This window comes from Lynx rufus, unplaced genomic scaffold (assembly GCF_022079265.1).
Source record: "Lynx rufus isolate CCGP_SWC_20201006 ecotype Redwood Valley unplaced genomic scaffold, mLynRuf1.p SCAF_2, whole genome shotgun sequence".
Classification (NCBI taxonomy): domain Eukaryota; kingdom Metazoa; phylum Chordata; class Mammalia; order Carnivora; family Felidae; genus Lynx; species Lynx rufus.
Window position 1 is genome coordinate 202253906 of NW_025814834.1, and position 16694 is coordinate 202270599.

Genomic DNA, 16694 nt, shown 5'->3' on the forward strand with positions numbered 1-16694 from the left:
CTCTCCTTGCCTACAATGGAGACGTGTTTTTTTCTAACATGTTTTGAGTGTCTCCTGGGTGCTTGGCACTGTACCAACGGTTCTGGGCCTAGCTAGTGTTTTGAGGGTGAGTCTTGACTTGTAGCTATACTGGCACTACCCAGATCGGTATTGGAGAGTAGAAGGGGCTTTGGGCATGAGAAGGGATGTTTCTTCTCCTTCCCACGGATCTCAGGGGGTAATGAGAGCCAAAGCTTGGCCAGATGGGTTGTCAGGAATTAGGTCAGTAATGGCCTAGCCCTGTGCATTTTCAAATCAGTAGATACTTGTTGAGTTCCTACTATGTCCCTAGCCCTGGGGATCTCATTATAAATGGATAGGGAATCTGCCTGCACAGATTACAGGCTAGGGAGGGGACGGGAGCAAGAACTTTCACCTTAAACAAACTGTCATACTCTCTTAACCAAGCTTACCCTGGGTTTTATGGTACTCAACATGGGGTTAAATGCCTGGGTCTTCTCCACCCACCTCCCCACCCAAAAATAAACCCAAAACCCTTAGGGAGCTTGGGACCAAACCTGGCATTGAAGGAGCACCTCTCAGAAGGGGATTTTTGCTACTTCCTAGCTCTGGGTTTGGAGCCTCAGTGTGGACCACTGCTGCTAGCTTGGGGAGAGGGTGTCAGGCAGAGGGGCATGTTCATGCCTTGATGAGGAGGAGGGAGAGTGAGGATTGACTTCTAGAACTTAGGAGTTTGATGGGAGCTACGGGGGTCAGACCTGGGTTCTGTCCTGGTTCTGCTACTGATTTGCTGTGTGCCCTCATGCAAGTCCCTTCCCCTTTCTGGGCCTCGGTTGCTCTATCTTTAAAGTGGATGGGATTAGGCTAGAAAACAGGATGGCATATAGGTTTTGTCTCACATGCAAAATGGACTGATCGCCATTGGCTTCTTGAGCAGCTCTCTGGGCTTAGCAGGAAAGCACACGAATCTGGAGTTAGGGGTCACTGTGTACCTTCTGTAGGTTTGCAGACGGCAGGTGGTTTGATCCCCAAGTTCCTTTCTGTGCTGATGTTCTTTGATTCTTCTGTGCTTCCTTCTATCTCCTGTGTTATTTCTTGACCAACTGGTTGTCTGCTTTCTGCTTAAACACCTTCGTGATGGGGAACTCACTTCCTTCCCTCAGACAGAATCATTAGATTGTTGTGCCTGGTCTCGAGCTCACATCTGCCACCCTGAACTTGTACCTAGAAAGCTGACTTGGGTTCAGGTGTAGCTAATGCCCTTAGATACTTGGAGCCTCGGTAATCAATGTATGATTTCTGTCTTCCGGAGGCATACAGAGCTGCTTCTTTCCACTATTTTATGACAGAGGCAGAGATAGCATCTGTATATCCTTTGGAAAAAACACTTTAAAAACATTGTCAATTAGTTTATACGGCAAACCCGGTGAAGCTGGTATTACTGCTTCCATTTTACGGATGGTGAAGCCAAGGCTCAGAGAGTTAACAGAGCGGCCCTCCGAGACCAAGCCTGTGCCCCTCTCACCAGCTGCTCCTCTGTCCCCAGCCCTGTCCCCAACCTTCCGTCCTGGCTCGCCGCAAGACCATGGCCTCCTGTTCTCTCACCCTCCGCAGGTTTCCATGTGATCCCCACTATCTCGAGCATCGTCCCGGAGAGCTGCCTGCTGATCGTGGTGGGGCTGCTGGTGGGGGGCCTGATCAAGGGCGTGGGCGAGACGCCCCCCTTCCTGCAATCCGACGTCTTCTTCCTCTTCCTGCTGCCGCCCATCATCCTGGACGCGGGCTACTTCCTGCCGCTGCGGCAGTTCACAGAGAACCTGGGCACCATCCTGATCTTCGCCGTGGTGGGCACACTGTGGAATGCCTTCTTCCTGGGCGGCCTCATGTACGCCGTGTGCCTGGTGGGCGGCGAGCAGATCAACAACATTGGCCTTCTGGACAACCTGCTCTTTGGCAGCATCATCTCAGCCGTGGACCCCGTGGCCGTGCTGGCCGTCTTTGAGGAAATTCACATCAATGAGCTGCTGCATATCCTTGTCTTTGGGGAGTCCCTGCTCAATGACGCCGTCACTGTGGTGAGGGGCAGTGGCCACACACACGTGCACATTGGGCACAGACCTGAATCCAGGTCCAGAGTGAATCCCACATCCACCCGCTAATCACAGTAGCCAAACAGCTAATGTCCATTCCTGCTTACTCTGTGCCAGGCATCACTCTGAGCACTCAGTGTGGATTATCTCATTTAATCCTGATGATGATCTTCGGAGGTGCTTCTTACTTTACAAACGAAGAAGCATCAGGCTCGCTGAAGTTAAACAACTGGCTAACATATGATAGAACCAAGGTTAGAAGTCAGGTCTGTCAGACGTCCGGACCTGAGCTCTTGGCCTTCCCGGGGCATATTCTCTGTCCCTGACTCAGATCGTGATGTGATCTTGGTTAAATTACATATCCTCTTTAGACTTCAGTTTGTCCTTTATAGGCCATTTAGTCTATGAGGGCCATTTCAGCTTTATGTTGGCTGGGTCTTAAGTTATAGTTAGGTGTGTGCAGTTTGGGGGCAGCAGTGGTGGAAAGGGACCCTGCCCTCAAAACCTCCAGAAAGGGCACCTGGCTGGCTCAGTTAGTGGAGCATGCAACTCTTCATTTCAGGGTCACGAGTTCAAGTCCCACATTGGGCATGGAGCCTACTTTAAAAACATAAAAAATAAAATTTATCAAAAAAAAAGAACCCTCCAGAAGGTGATAAGTAAAATAGATTGTCTGGGGTTGGCCACTTGCTTATTACCTGACCTTAGGCAAATCACCATACCTCTCTGGGCCTCACCTTTGATAGCTGCAAAGTGGCAGAGCAGATACTGCTTTCCTCCCAGGATCTAGTAAGAACAGACAGTCCCAACACAGAGTCTGGCACATGGCTGTGCTGTATGTGCTCACACATGCCCTTCCTCCCAGCTGGTTTCCTCAGGAAACAGGTATGTGTATGTGCACACTCACACATTGTGAAAACACTCCCGTTCTCCTAGCTGGCCCCCTCAGAGAGCACTGCACACACGGGAAAACACAAGGACACCTGCACGCCAGTGCATGCTCACACACACGCTCCCTCTTCACCCACCCCAGCCCCTCAGGAAGCCGCACTTCAAAGAAGAGACAGACAGCAGTGGGGGGGGGGGGCGGCAGCCTCAGCTTCCTCTTCCTCCCCTGCTGCCTTCATCGGGTCCTTATGGGGCTGGGGGAGCAGCAGTCTGGTCTAAGCGGGCAGGCCTCAGTGCTGGGTCTTCTGGCACCAGCTCTTGCCTCAGTTTCTCCATCTGTAACAAGGATTGCAGTACCCAGCCTGTCATCCTCCCAGGGTTCTTACAGGAGGCACACTTACCAGCAAGTACCAAAGTCAAAGCCCTCCCCAGTTGGGTGTGGGTGTTGGGGTTCAGGTTGGCACTATCGGGGAGCAGCGGGGCCTGCTTATGTCAACTGGATACCGCAGTCTGGCCAACTTGGGCATCTGGCCACGCCTCCCAAGGTGGTGGCAGTGCTGGTAGTCAGCTCACTTCCTATGTGAGCACTTCCTGTCTGAATATGTATTTGCCTCATCTGATCCACACAGAAACTCCGGGAGGTTGGCACTGTAACTATCCTGTTTTTCCAAGTGAGGAAACGGAGATACTGAGAGGTTAAGGAGCTCATCCAGGGTCATGTTAGCTGATAAATGAGGTAGCTGGGGTTCAGATCTACACAGTCGAAGCCCTGAGCCCACACACTTACCACTATGCTACACTGCCTCTCTAGTCTATAGCCGGGTGGGAGAGGAGGACCTCGCCCTTCACCTGCCCCACTGGCCCAGGTAGTGCACTGTGAGGACCCATGAACCTCCTCAGGCCAGGAGTGAGTTTAGGTAGCCGAGGGCTAAGAATGCACCTGCTGTCCACTGCGGGAGCCCTGCCTGTCTCCCAGGCAGCTTTGGTCCAGGCGGCACTGCAGACTGGCCAGTGCTTGGCATCTCCCCTTCCGTCTGCCCCAAGTCAGACCCTTTCTGGAGCTCTGGCCACAAACGTGAGTGCCCTGTTCCTGACATTAAAGCTGAAGGCTCCCCCTGAGTCCCATGGTCTCAGGCTTTTGCCCTGGAACAGGTCACCACTCCTACCCAGGCCTCCTTGTCTCTAGGTACTGGGGGCTTTGGAGAGTCCCCTTTCAGTAACCCTCAGGTCCTTTTCTCTCTCCCTCAGCACCCCCAGGCCTGGAAACTCCAGCTGGTTTCCTGACACAGCTGTCTAGGAGAAGGCCTGGTAGCCAGGGAGCTGGCACCTGAGTGGGGGTGGATCTTCAGAGCTGTATCTGCTGGGGAGGGCCTGCCCACTGCTGTCAGGGAGCAAGTTCTGGGCCTGGCTTTGCTGATGGGGTCTGGGGGCCCTGTGTCAAGTCACTCCACCACTGTGGGCTTCAGTTGAGCAAAGGAATGGGCATCCTTGGCTCGCTTACCTCATGAGGCTGCTGTGTGTCAAGCAGGGTGACCGTTGTCCAAGGGCTTTACAATATATGAAGTCCCATTTAAACATCTGACGATAGCATTACAGTGACTGTTTCTTTCCCAGTCCAGGAGGTGGGGAAGCCTTAGAAAGCCTCTAGTTCCATAGTATCTGAATTTGGCCGTTCACGGTAACCCCCTGAAGAGCTTGTTGAGTAGAGATTTCTGGGCCCCACCTCCAGAGAATCCAAGGCGGGTATGGCCTGCCTGTGTATATTTTCAGAAATTTTCACAGGTTAAGAAGTCCTGTTCTAGTTCATGGTCTGAATTCTCCCTGATTTATGCTGAAGAAGAGACTGAAATCCAGACAGGGACATGACCTGCCCAAGGTCAGACAGTGAGAGAGGCCCCTTAGTGCCAGGAATAGCTAACACTATGATAGGCATGGTCCTGGGCACTTTGCCTTTATTAACTAGTTTAGTCCTCACAATAGTCCTGTAAGGTTGGTACTGTAATCCCTCTTTATGGCTAGGAAGATTGCAGCACAGGGAGACAGTAATCTGCCCCATGCACACAGCTAGGGCACGGCAGAGCCACTGTTCAACCCAGACAGTTTGGGTTCAGAGTTTGTGCTCTTGATCAGCACGGCACGCTGCCTGCCGGAAGCAAGGCCCTCGAGCCCCTGGCCCAGTGGTTTGGACCACCTGCTTGGCACTAGCGTGTCTCCACTATCACATGGCCTCTTCTTGTGGCCGTGGTCAGTGGAAGGCACATGATCACCCTTGGGTGGACCCCAGAGAGCTGGAGGACCAGGGCCCTGCCCTCCTGCCAACCAGCCTGCACGTCCTCCCCAGGTCCTGTATCATCTCTTTGAGGAGTTTGCAAACTACGACCGAGTGGGCATCGTGGACATCGTCCTTGGCTTCCTGAGCTTCTTCGTGGTGTCCCTGGGCGGGGTGTTTGTGGGCGTGGTCTATGGGGTCATCGCAGCCTTCACGTCCCGATTCACCTCCCACATCCGTGTCATCGAGCCGCTCTTCGTCTTCCTCTACAGCTACATGGCCTACCTATCAGCCGAGCTCTTCCACCTGTCGGGTATCATGGCGTGAGTCTGGGCATGGCATGGTGGGGGGGGAGGGCGGCCTGCCAACACAAGGGAGCTCCCCAGTGCCCAGCCTCCAGCTCCAGGGATAAGATTCATGCACCAGGCTCCAGGTCCTGGGACTGCCCCGAGAAGCACTTGAGTTTAAAGTTCTGGAAAGCGTCAGCCCTGCTACTTCTTCCCTTCATTGGCCTCCAAGGGGGTTCCTTGGTTGTAGCTAGGCATAGGCTCCTGCATTCACTGTGCCCTTCTATAGCCCTAGCGAGAAGGCCTGGGGCTTCCCTTGCTGTGAGGAGTCGTAGAGGTCCTGAGGCCTCAGCTGGGCCTTGCAGTCAGGGTAAGGTGGAGAAGCAGTGAGGTGTGCCCGGTAGAGCAGGACATTGGAAGTGGAGAGGCCGGGTTGGATCACAGGATTCAGGGTGACCTTGAGGAGGCCAGGCCAGCAGGAGCAGAGCTCAGGTATGGACCCCAGGCCAGGAGAGCTTGGGCAGCTACTGTGGAGACCCCCATCTGTGAGACACCGCACTCCAGGGTAATAAACCAAGGCCACAGACATGTGTAATTGACTCCTGTTAGGCAGAGAGGCAGCACGGCCTTGGGGAGGAGGCACAGGCCTGGGAGTCGGGCAGACCTCAGTTTGCATCTTAGCTCTGCCACTCACTGGCTGGGTAACAGTGGAAGGGTGAAGTGTCTCTTAACTCTCAGGTCCCTCAGCTGAAAAATGCAAAAACATGACGGTGTCTGAGGGTTGAGTGAGAGGATTGAGCTGGAAAAGTCGCGTGAAGCCCACCATGAGTGCCTGACCCGTCAGTGGAGCTCAGTAAATGGGTATCGCTCAGCCTCCCTGGCAGTGGAAGGGCTTTGGGAAGGTGCAACTCGCCTGAACCCCGAACTCTGCTCTTTTCTGACCCCAGACTCATTGCCTCGGGAGTGGTGATGCGCCCCTACGTGGAGGCCAACATCTCCCACAAGTCCCACACGACCATCAAATATTTCCTGAAGATGTGGAGCAGTGTCAGTGAGACCCTCATCTTCATCTTCCTCGGCGTCTCCACGGTGGCTGGCTCCCACCACTGGAACTGGACCTTTGTCATCAGCACCCTGCTCTTCTGCCTCATCGCCCGAGTGCTGGGTGAGGTCCTGGGCTGGAGCCGGGTGGAGGTGTGTGTGCGAGCGTGCGCGGTGGGGGCAGGGGGTCGGCTGGGGGGGAGGGAAGGGTGCCCTGTGTGGAGAGCCCCTGCTTGGCTGTGCAGCAGGTGCTCCCCTGCCCCTCTCTGCCATGCTGAGACCACTATGGGTCCTCGAGAGGAGCCCATGCTCACGGTGAGTCTGTGACCTCTGGGAAGACGGTTGTGTGTGAGTGCACAGAGGGGCCTCGGGGAGCCTGTGCCACAGAGCTTGGGTTTGTGAATGTTTTCTGCGTGGTCCTGTGGCGCCGATGACGCAAGCCCTTGGAAAGCTGAGGACGGCTCCTCCAAACCTGGCCGCGCCGCCAGCCCAGGGCCACACCCAGGGACCAGGCCTCCAGTCCTTGGGTCCTGCTTATACTTTCCAGACACGCCTCACCTCAGAGACTGTATCACTTCCCCCTCTGGGTCTCACTCACCTCTCCTCTGAGACTAGGTCTTTGGTCCCCAAGCCTGACTGGGTATCACATCCACTCGGTGCACTGTTCTAAATCCCCTTTCTTCCAGGGCCTCATCCTCCAGAGATTCTGGTTCTGTGCTTGAGGTTGCATCCAAGTCTCTGCATTTAAAAAACAAAAAAAACCAAAATACCCACAACGTTTTAGGGGCGCCTGGGTGGTTCAGTCAGTTGAGTGTCCACCTTTGGTTCAGGTCATGCGTGATCTCGCAGTTCTTGAGTTCGAGCCCGGCATTGGGCTCTGAGCTGTCAGTACAGCTGGAGCCTGCTTCAGATTCTGTGTCTCCCTCTCTCTGCCCCTCCCCCACTTGCACTCTGTCTCTCTCTCTCAAAAATAAAGAAGCATTAAAAAAAAAAGAAATTAAGAAAACTTTTTTATTATGGAAAATTTGAAGCACACAGAAACTTTGAGCCCATGAACCCATTATAATTAATAGATACCAAAATGTGGCCAGCCTTGTTTCAGCTCTTCTCCCACCCCCCTTCTGACATCCAGCCACCGGAGGCCTTGTGATATCTCTAAAGCACATCCAGGTTGGGAAACCCTCTGAGGGATCCACCCAGCTGTTGGCTGAGGGACCCAGGAAATGAGTGCGCTGGGTGGGTGTACTCGCGGAGGCTTCTTCCAGACAGAGCGGTTGCGGGGAAGCCGGGAGGGACTGGGGACAGTTTGACACTCTTCCTGCCCTTCCCTGGCAGGTGTGCTGGGCCTGACCTGGTTCATCAACAAGTTCCGAATTGTGAAGCTGACCCCCAAGGACCAGTTCATCATTGCCTACGGAGGCCTGCGAGGGGCCATCGCCTTCTCCTTGGGCTATCTCCTGGACAAGAAGCACTTCCCCATGTGTGACCTGTTCCTCACTGCCATCATCACTGTCATCTTCTTCACCGTCTTTGTGCAGGTGCTGGACAGGGCGGAGCAGCCCTGCCTGGGGACCCTGGGTCTGCCAGTGAGAGGGGGCCACGGGTTCTAGTTCACTGATAACTTGCTGTGCAATCTTGGGCAAGCCACTCCCCCTTTCTGGGCCTCAGTTTCCTTAATTGTGAAGGGGGAATTATGATAGTGAGCAACCGATCAGAAAGTAGAGCAGCCAGAATGCTGCCTAACTTAGTTAGAGATCCAAACGGCATTGAGAGAAGTGGGTGCAGTCAGCAGGCCCACAGGCTCTTTACAGGGCTTTGGGGAAGTGATTTAATGTCCTAGGATCTCAGTTTCTGCGCCTGTAAAATGGGATAATCATAGCATAGCGGGGGGAGCTAGAAAGGTTGTTGAGTTGGGCAGCAGGAGATCTGGAGTCAGCCCGAGCTGTGCTGCCCCTGTGTGACCCTGGGAAAGACCCTCCTCTTCTGGGCTCAGTTCCCCATCTGTGAAGTGAGGGCATCCGCTTAGATGATCCCAGAGTCCTTCCAGCCTTGCTGGTCAGTATTTTCTGTGCATTTAAATGAACCTGGCTTAGCTGAGAGTCCCCCCAAGCCCCTCAGAATCCCCAAGGAAACCCAGCCTGGATGGCGGAAATTTGCTCCACCTTACCTGACCTGTGACTTTGGGCAGGTGAGAAATGGTCTGTCTAGGCCTCCATTTCTATCCCCTCTGTCTTTCCTAGATATAAATCGTGGCAAAGCCTTAGCTGGGAAACAGCATTGCCTTCTCAAAAGAAAAAGATATGGCGGCATCCTCCCGGGGCTAGACTTACCTTCTGTCCTTAATAAGGATAGAGGGCTGCCTCTTTCACCCGCTTGCCCTGTTTCCATCTTCAAAAATATTTTATGACCTTAACTTTGCAGTTGTATATGCTAATGGTTTACCAAGCCCATTTTCAATGAAGTCAGCATTGAGGGAGGGCCTTCCTGTTTGGGTCTGAATCCAGCTTTACTACTCCTGTGAGACCTTAGAAAGTTACTTACCCTCTATGTCAGTTTCCTCGTCTGTAAAATGGGGACAATGGAAAGATCTACCTCTTAGGGTCATTGTGGGTATTCACGAACTAATACTAGTAAATCACAGCTGGCTCTGGCACCTGGAAAACATGCAGTTAAATTTGCTGTCACTCTTACTAGGTTATCAGTGGCAGTCCTGTGAGGGAGGCAGAGCAGAAGTAGTTTTCCCTATCAGCCAGGCCTGACTTCTCTGGGGTTGCAAAGTATGTCTGTGGCGGAGCCCACATTTGAACCCAGGCCCTCCAACCCCTCGCCCGGGCTAAGGGAGTCATTCCCCTGGATGGGCTCGTGTCTTCAGGAAGAAGCAGCCCTTAAGGACCTGCCTTTATACGATGGCTGGCACGGAGGTTGGGAGATTGGGGACCTCAGAGCAGAGGGCATACCAGCCTCAGGAGCTCTGCAGGTGGGGGCAGGGGAGGCTGGGTCTCCCTGCCAGGGTAGTAGAACTGGAGTGCCTGACACCTGCCTACCCCCCAGGGCATGACCATTCGGCCCCTGGTAGACCTGTTGGCTGTGAAGAAAAAGCAAGAAACAAAGCGTTCTATCAACGAGGAAATCCACACACAGGTACTGGAAGCTGGGCCTTGGCGCTCGGTTGCAAAAGGCTCAGGGAGCTGGGGGGCAGCCAGGCCTCATGTCCGTTGCCTCACTCAGCTCCTTCCTCCCTCATCCCAGTGTTGGGTCATCCTTCAGCCCCTTGAGGTCACCATATTGTGCCATAGGCAGGTGTGGTGTGGGCAGCCAGGAGTGCCAGGAGGGGGGGTCATGCTATCTCTACCTCTACTGGGAACGTATTGCAGGCATTGGACACAGGTGGGTTTAGGGGAAGGGGGCTCAGCCAGGCCCCAGAGGCAGAGGGTTTGAGGTGCCATGGGTTCAGGATGAGTGAGGTGTTGGTGCCACCTCCTGGCTTCTCCTGGAACTACAGGGCTGGGCTGAGCAGAGCTACACTAGAGTGGAAGGTGGGGGGGGGGGGGGTGGCCATTCACAAGTCTCTGTAGGGAAGGAGCCCAGTAGTGAGGCTTGACCTGGCCCTGGGCCCATTTCAGTTCCTGGACCACCTTCTGACAGGCATCGAGGACATCTGTGGCCACTACGGCCACCACCACTGGAAGGACAAGTAGGTGGCAGGCCTGGTGGGCGGGGAGGGGCAGGTGAGGGTCTCCCCGGGCCCGAGGTGTCATCCCACCCTGAGGAACTGGCTCCACGCATCTCCTCCCTCCTCCCCCCTCCCACCAGGCTCAACCGGTTTAACAAGAAGTATGTGAAGAAGTGTCTGATAGCCGGGGAGCGCTCCAAGGAGCCACAGCTCATCGCCTTCTACCACAAGATGGAGATGAAGCAGGCCATTGAGCTGGTGGAGAGCGGTGGCATGGGCAAGATCCCTTCTGCTGTCTCCACTGTCTCCATGCAGTGAGTGCCCATGGCCGATGCTGGCAGCTTCTGCACGCACACCAACCTGGCAGGCCGCCGGGGGGTGGGGGGCAGGCCCCTCTGTTGTCCAAGCAGGGTGGGTGAGAGGGCTGCAGGGCCACAGTGAGGACCACCCCCACCCCCAGGCCATCCCCTGGGTGACCTCCTGGCCCGGACCCTGCACTCCAGGGTCACAGGAGTTCTCCCGGGGACCTAACCTGTGCCCTGTTGTCCAGGAACATCCACCCCAAGTCCCTGCCTGCCGAGCGCATCCTGCCAGCTCTGTCCAAGGACAAGGAGGAGGAGATTCGCAAAATCCTGAGGAACAACTTGCAGAAGACCAGGCAGCGGGTGAGGGGCTGCTCCCCGCCTGGTGCCCTTACAGCAGAGGAGTCTCTCTGCTCCAGCCCTGCCCCACACGTGCCCAGACCCCCCCGGCTCCTCCAGGCCCAGCTTCTAGTGCCTGACGGCTGTTCCTCCCACAGCTGCGGTCCTACAACAGACACACACTGGTGGCAGATCCCTATGAGGAGGCCTGGAACCAGATGCTGCTGCGCAGACAGAAGGCCCGGCAACTAGAGCAGAAGGTGCGTCTAGGACTGGAGCTGGCTCCCGCCTTTCCGGGAGTCTGGGTGCTTCCCACACCCCCACCACCAAGCCCCTTTGAAGAGAGAGCCTCTGCAATCTGGGGTTTTTGGGGGTTTTTTTTTGGGGGGGGGCCTCCTCCACTTGTATTGAAGGCTGAGCCCCAGGGCAGGTTCCAGAAAGCTGCCTCTTCTTCCACTTCCTTCCCTCTCAGAGCAGCAAAGAGGCCATTGCTGTCTCATCGTATCCTCAGACATCTGAGTCTATCCATGTGCTCTAACCCCTCATTTTCTTTTTTTTTTTATTTTTTTTTTATTTTTTATTTATTTATTTATTTTTCAACGTTTATTTATTTTTGGGACAGAGAGAGACAGAGCATGAACGGGGGAGGGTCAGAGAGAGAGGGAGACACAGAATCGGAAACAGGCTCCAGGCTCCGAGCCATCAGCCCAGAGCCCGACGCGGGGCTCGAACTCACGGACCGCGAGATCGTGACCTGGCTGAAGTCGGACGCTTAACCGACTGCGCCACCCAGGCGCCCCTCTTTTTTTTTTTTTAACGTTTATTTATTTATTTTGAGAGAGAGAGATTGCATGCACACATGTGAGCAGGGAAGGGGCAGAGAGAGAGAGAGAGAGAGAGAGAGAGAATCCCAAATCCCAAGCAGGCTCCACACTGTCAGAGCAGAGCCCAACACAGGGCTTGAAAGTATGAGAGACGGGCAGCTGGGTGGCTCGGTTGGTTAAGCGTCCGATTCCAGCTCAGGTCATGATCTTGCGGTTCATGGGTTCAAGCCCCACATTAGGCTCTGGGCTGACAGCTCAGAGCCTGGATCCTGCTTCAGATTCTGTGTCTCCCACCTCCACCCTTCTCTCTCTCTCTCTCTCTCTCTCTCTCTCTCTCTCTCTCTCTGCCCCTCCCCCTCTTGTGCTCTCCCTCTCTCTCAAAAATGAATAAATAGACATTAAAAAAATATATGGGAGAGATCAGGACTTGAGCTGAAATCAAGACTGAGCCGACTGAGCCACCCAGGTGTCCCTAGGATAGAACAAGGGCTTAAGGGAAGATAAGAACCTGAGTTCAGTTTAGACTATTGCACTGAGATACCTGAGGGCCATTTGGGGTCCAGTTCTCCTGAGCTGACTTTATGGACCTCAGGGGCGAGTGTGGACTGGAGTAGATAGAGACCAGGGCAGTGTCAGTGTGTGAGAGGCAGGGCAGTTTAAGGCTGCTCAGGAGATTGCATGGCCTGACCACAGGCTGGGCCAAGCCTTCAGGAACCCCTAAAGTGCCAGCACGGCCTCAGCGCTGGCAGAGGCAAGTGAAGAGCCTAGTGAGGAACTGCCAAAGAGGGAGCGAGCACCCGGGCACCAGCTCGCCAAAGGAGGGTGTGGCCATCGGCCTCAGGCGCCATCCAGAGGGGCTGCCCGCACTCACCCCTGTCTGCCCTCTCTCTGTCAGATCAACAACTACCTGACGGTGCCGGCCCACAAGCTGGACTCACCCACCATGTCGCGGGCCCGCATCGGCTCAGGTAAGGCAGAGTGCAGGGTGCCTGACGAGGGGCCTTGAGGTGGGGCACTCATTGCCAGTGTCTCCTGAAGATGAGGCTCTGACAGGAATGGGGCTCAGAGAACCGCTGGGGAGGACAGGCTACTCGCTCTGACCTCCTCCCAAGCCATGAGCTCCTTCTACATCAGATGGAGTTGGGGATCCCCCAAGGGGGCAGAAGAATGGCCCTGCTGTCCTCCCTAGGGACAGAGGTGCTTCATGTGGGGCTCACGGTGAGGACCGTGGAGGGGTTTGGTGCCTGGCGGTGAGGCAAGAAGGGTCTGCACCATTGGGATATCCCAACATGTGAGGGAAATGGCAGCGGACCTTCTCCCAGGCCTGGGCCCCAGGGGCAGGTGGTGACTCAGGAAGGGGCCCTAATCCTTGGTCTGAGGAGTGTCACCTGTGGGAGTCCCTGGTCTAAGGAGAGGAGCACCGTCTTACCTTTGGAGCCCCAGCCTGAAGGGAAGAGAAACCATCTGATAAGGGCTCATATGGAGCCATGTGGAGTAATCCTGAAACGTGGCAGCATTGCCATGCTCCTAGGAAGGTTCTGGGGGGGTTGCTGACCCACATCAAGGTGGAGCACACGCCAGGCCAGACTCAGGGCAGAAGCCAACGTGTGCCTTGCTCTTGGTCCCCAGACCCCCTGGCCTATGAGCCGAAGGCCGATTTGCCTGTTATCACCATCGACCCAGCCTCCCCGCAGTCGCCCGAGTCTGTGGACCTGGTGAACGAGGAGCTGAAGGGCAAGGTCTTGGGGCTGAACCGGGATCCAGCGAGGGTGGTGGAGGAGGACGAGGAGGACGATGGGGGCATTGTGATGCGGACCAAGGAGCCCTCATCCCCAGGCACCGATGATGTCTTCACCCCCGGACCAAGTGACAGCCCCAGCTCCCAGAGGATACAGCGCTGCCTTAGTGACCCAGGTCCTCACCCTGAGCCTGGGGAGGGAGAGCCTTTCATCCCCAAGGGGCAGTAGCGCTGGAGTCAGTGGGCAGTGCCCATCCCACCACAGACTCTCCCACCAGAACAGGGGCTGCTGGGGGAGCTGGGGACTCCCCTCGTCCTTCCTGACCTGGATTGGCCCTGCCCCTCCCTTGACCGCATGGCAGCTGGGCCCACAGCCCCAACCGCAGCACGGCTTCCCCTGCCTCCTGGGAAGCGCCCTCCCTCCCACCAGAACTGCCTTCCCAATCCATTTGGCAGAACTGTTGGGCTGGGAGGCAGATTCTGCCCCTTCCTGATCCAGGCTGTCTCCCAAACCTGGCCCAGGGCCTCTGGGATTCCCAGCCCTCAGAGGCCTGCCTCCTACTCCATCGCCCTTCTCATTCAAACCAATCTTAGTTCCTAACCAAAGAGCCTCTGGCTCAGTCTTGGTCCCACCTGGAAAGGGAAGGAGCCGAGACCTCTCTTGGCCTAGGCTGGGCCCTACATTAACAGTGGGAAGACTAGGGGACCAGGTATCTGACTGGGGTACGAATCAGTGACACACGGCAGGCCCACCCTCCTCCTGCTGGCTCTGTCACCTGGCCAGCCACCCTGACCTGTCTTCACTCAGAGCTGCAGGCCGAGGGCATATCTGAGCTTCCCTGACTGGAGCTGGGGCACTTTGGACAGTGATGTGACTTAGCTTTCCAGACTGCTTCCCCAGGGACCACCAGACCCTTCAGGGGCTACTGTCAGGGGAGGGACTGTCAGGGGATCCAGAAAGTGCTGCCTTTTTATCTGTTTTGTCTGTTCACACTCCATGTATGATTCAGTTTGCACAGAGGGCATTCCTGTTTTTAAAACATTTTGAACACCCCTGATTGAACAGAGCTCTGGCCCTCCTACTCCAGAGCATTACCCCTCCTCGTTTGTGCCTGTCTGCCCAACACTCTCCCCCAGATCAGTCCTCTGCCTCCTGGGCTCTTAACTGTGGCCCCAAGGCTGTGATTTTAGAAGTGACCACACACACATCCCGATTCATGATTCTCTCTAACTCACTGATGCTGGGCCTCCTGGCACCTCCTTGGCTCTTGGGCCTGACCCTCAGTCCCTGCTGACCTGTTCTTTCTCTCATTCCCCCCACCCACCCCCTAGGCCCCTGGACCTCTTATGTGCCCCCAGACTCCCCCTCTTATGTGCACTGCACCCAGCTTGCTGTGGAGCCCAGCCCTTGGGGGAGAAGGCCTTCCCCCAGCATCTCCCACCCCACCAGGGCTGGTGGTGGGCAGAGTCCTGGGCCCTTAGGGGCCTTTGCTCACAGGCACACACTCCCACCCCCACTGCCACCATGGCCAGGCCCAGGCCTATTGGTGTCTGTCCTTCCCCAGGATTGTGCAATAGTCAGAGTGCCCCTCTTCCCAGCGGACTGGGCAGTGGGTGCTCATCTGTCCCCCTCCTCTCCGTGCAAGTGCTGTTTTGGGCAGGAGTCCCCATGCAAGGGTGACATTGACAACCATGTTCAAAGCCACCACAGCTGCTGCCGCTCTGCTGCCTGTACAGAAGAAACCGAATCTTTTTCATATTCTAATAAACACGTGTGAGTTTTTATACAGTTGAGGGCTGCTTCCTAGGGACCAGGACTTTGGGAAGGAGGGCGGCCTGGCCTGGGCGCCTGAAGGACTTAGCTCAATGGCTAGCGCAGAGAAATGCCTAATCCGCGTCAGCAGCTGGTGTTGTTATTGCTGTGTGCCGGGCCCTGGAGATAACAGCGGTGGGCAAAGCAAGATGCTCCCTGCCCTCCGGAGCCTCCGGCCTCCTGAGGAGAGAGCACTTTCCAGCAGACGTTCATGCAGACCACGAAAGACCCAGCGTGTTTGTGAATGACAGCGAGTGAAAGGGGGTCGGGAGTGGCAAGGAGGACTATCCTGAGTGATCTTAGGAAAGGACTGGAGAATAAGCTGAGATTGATCAGGTGACGAAGGTTTCAGAGAGTTCCTGAATATTCTAATTGGGAGCTGCACATGCGAAGACCTTAGGATCTGAGAAACGACTGGTTTGGCTGGGTCAGAGAGTGACAGGAAGGGAGGCAAAGATGGGACCTTGTAATCCTTGGCTAGATTTTGATTTATACATACGGGCAGTGGGAAGGTTCTGGTACCTGTAAAGTGGGGACAGTAACGCGGATGAAAGTGCTCAGGTGTGTAAGGTTCAGCACTGTGCAGGGTGCCCGATGGGCTCAGTTCAGTGGAGGTTGGATCCCTGAGGTGCATTTCCAGGAGCTGACCACCAGAGGGCAGTGGGGCCTTGGCACACACCCCAGGCACCCTTGGAAGGTGGGTTGTCCAGGAAATCATCTTGTTTGCTTCGACTGGGAGTCAGGAGTGGTCAGTGCAAAGGGACTGTAGGGAAGGACCATGCCATCCGTTCCTGTGTCAATCGATGTCTCAACAAGAAACAGACGATCCACCCAAAGGGATACTGAAGAGCCTTCAACTAAAGGATTCTTTACAGAGGTGTGGGCAGGGTTAAGGGAACCTACCAGGAATGGGGCACAGGGGACTCACACTTCAGAAAGCCATTACAACCCCTAGACTCCCTCCCCCTAGGACAAGAAGAAGGAGCTGTTCCTAGAGGAGGGGGCCACCCTGCCGGAGCCACAGCCATAGGGAGCAGAGCAAAGCCCCTGCCAGACGGGGAAGCAGGGGATAAATATTCTGCTTTTGATCCTGCTGGTGCCTCCCCTTAGCCAAATCCATTAGGGAGCCAGAAGGGAAGGCACCTGAGTAACTTCACAGAGTTCAGTCCACAAGGGTCAGCCTTGCAGTAAAGGGAGCAAGGAGAGAGTGGATTTAGGGGACAGGACATCCAAACAGCCATGCCTTTTGCCCCCACCATCCACTGATCCTTCAGATGAAAAACTCATGTCTCTGTTGCTTAATGATTACATAATTTCTGTTTGGGGTGATGGCAAGTTTTGGAAATAGATTATGATGCTGGTTGCTACCTTGCATGTACTGTGAAGGTACAAAGTGCCACTGATCATTTACTTTACAATGGCTCATTTCA

General features: G+C 55.2%; 1 protein-coding gene across 1 annotated transcript in view; it reads left to right on the forward strand.

The window, feature by feature from the left end:
- The window catches only part of SLC9A1 (solute carrier family 9 member A1), a 48157-nt gene extending 32921 nt beyond the window's left edge, over positions 1–15236 (forward strand). The window contains exons 2-12 of the mRNA XM_047083075.1: positions 1615–2075; positions 5320–5570; positions 6482–6699; positions 7911–8113; positions 9627–9716; positions 10199–10269; positions 10389–10562; positions 10799–10913; positions 11048–11149; positions 12609–12681; positions 13343–15236. Of these exons, the coding sequence (XP_046939031.1) occupies positions 1615–2075; positions 5320–5570; positions 6482–6699; positions 7911–8113; positions 9627–9716; positions 10199–10269; positions 10389–10562; positions 10799–10913; positions 11048–11149; positions 12609–12681; positions 13343–13680 (2096 nt within the window). The 3' untranslated portion in view covers positions 13681–15236. The remainder of the gene's footprint in view (positions 1–1614; positions 2076–5319; positions 5571–6481; positions 6700–7910; positions 8114–9626; positions 9717–10198; positions 10270–10388; positions 10563–10798; positions 10914–11047; positions 11150–12608; positions 12682–13342) is intronic.
- Positions 15237–16694: the final 1458 nt, after the last annotated feature.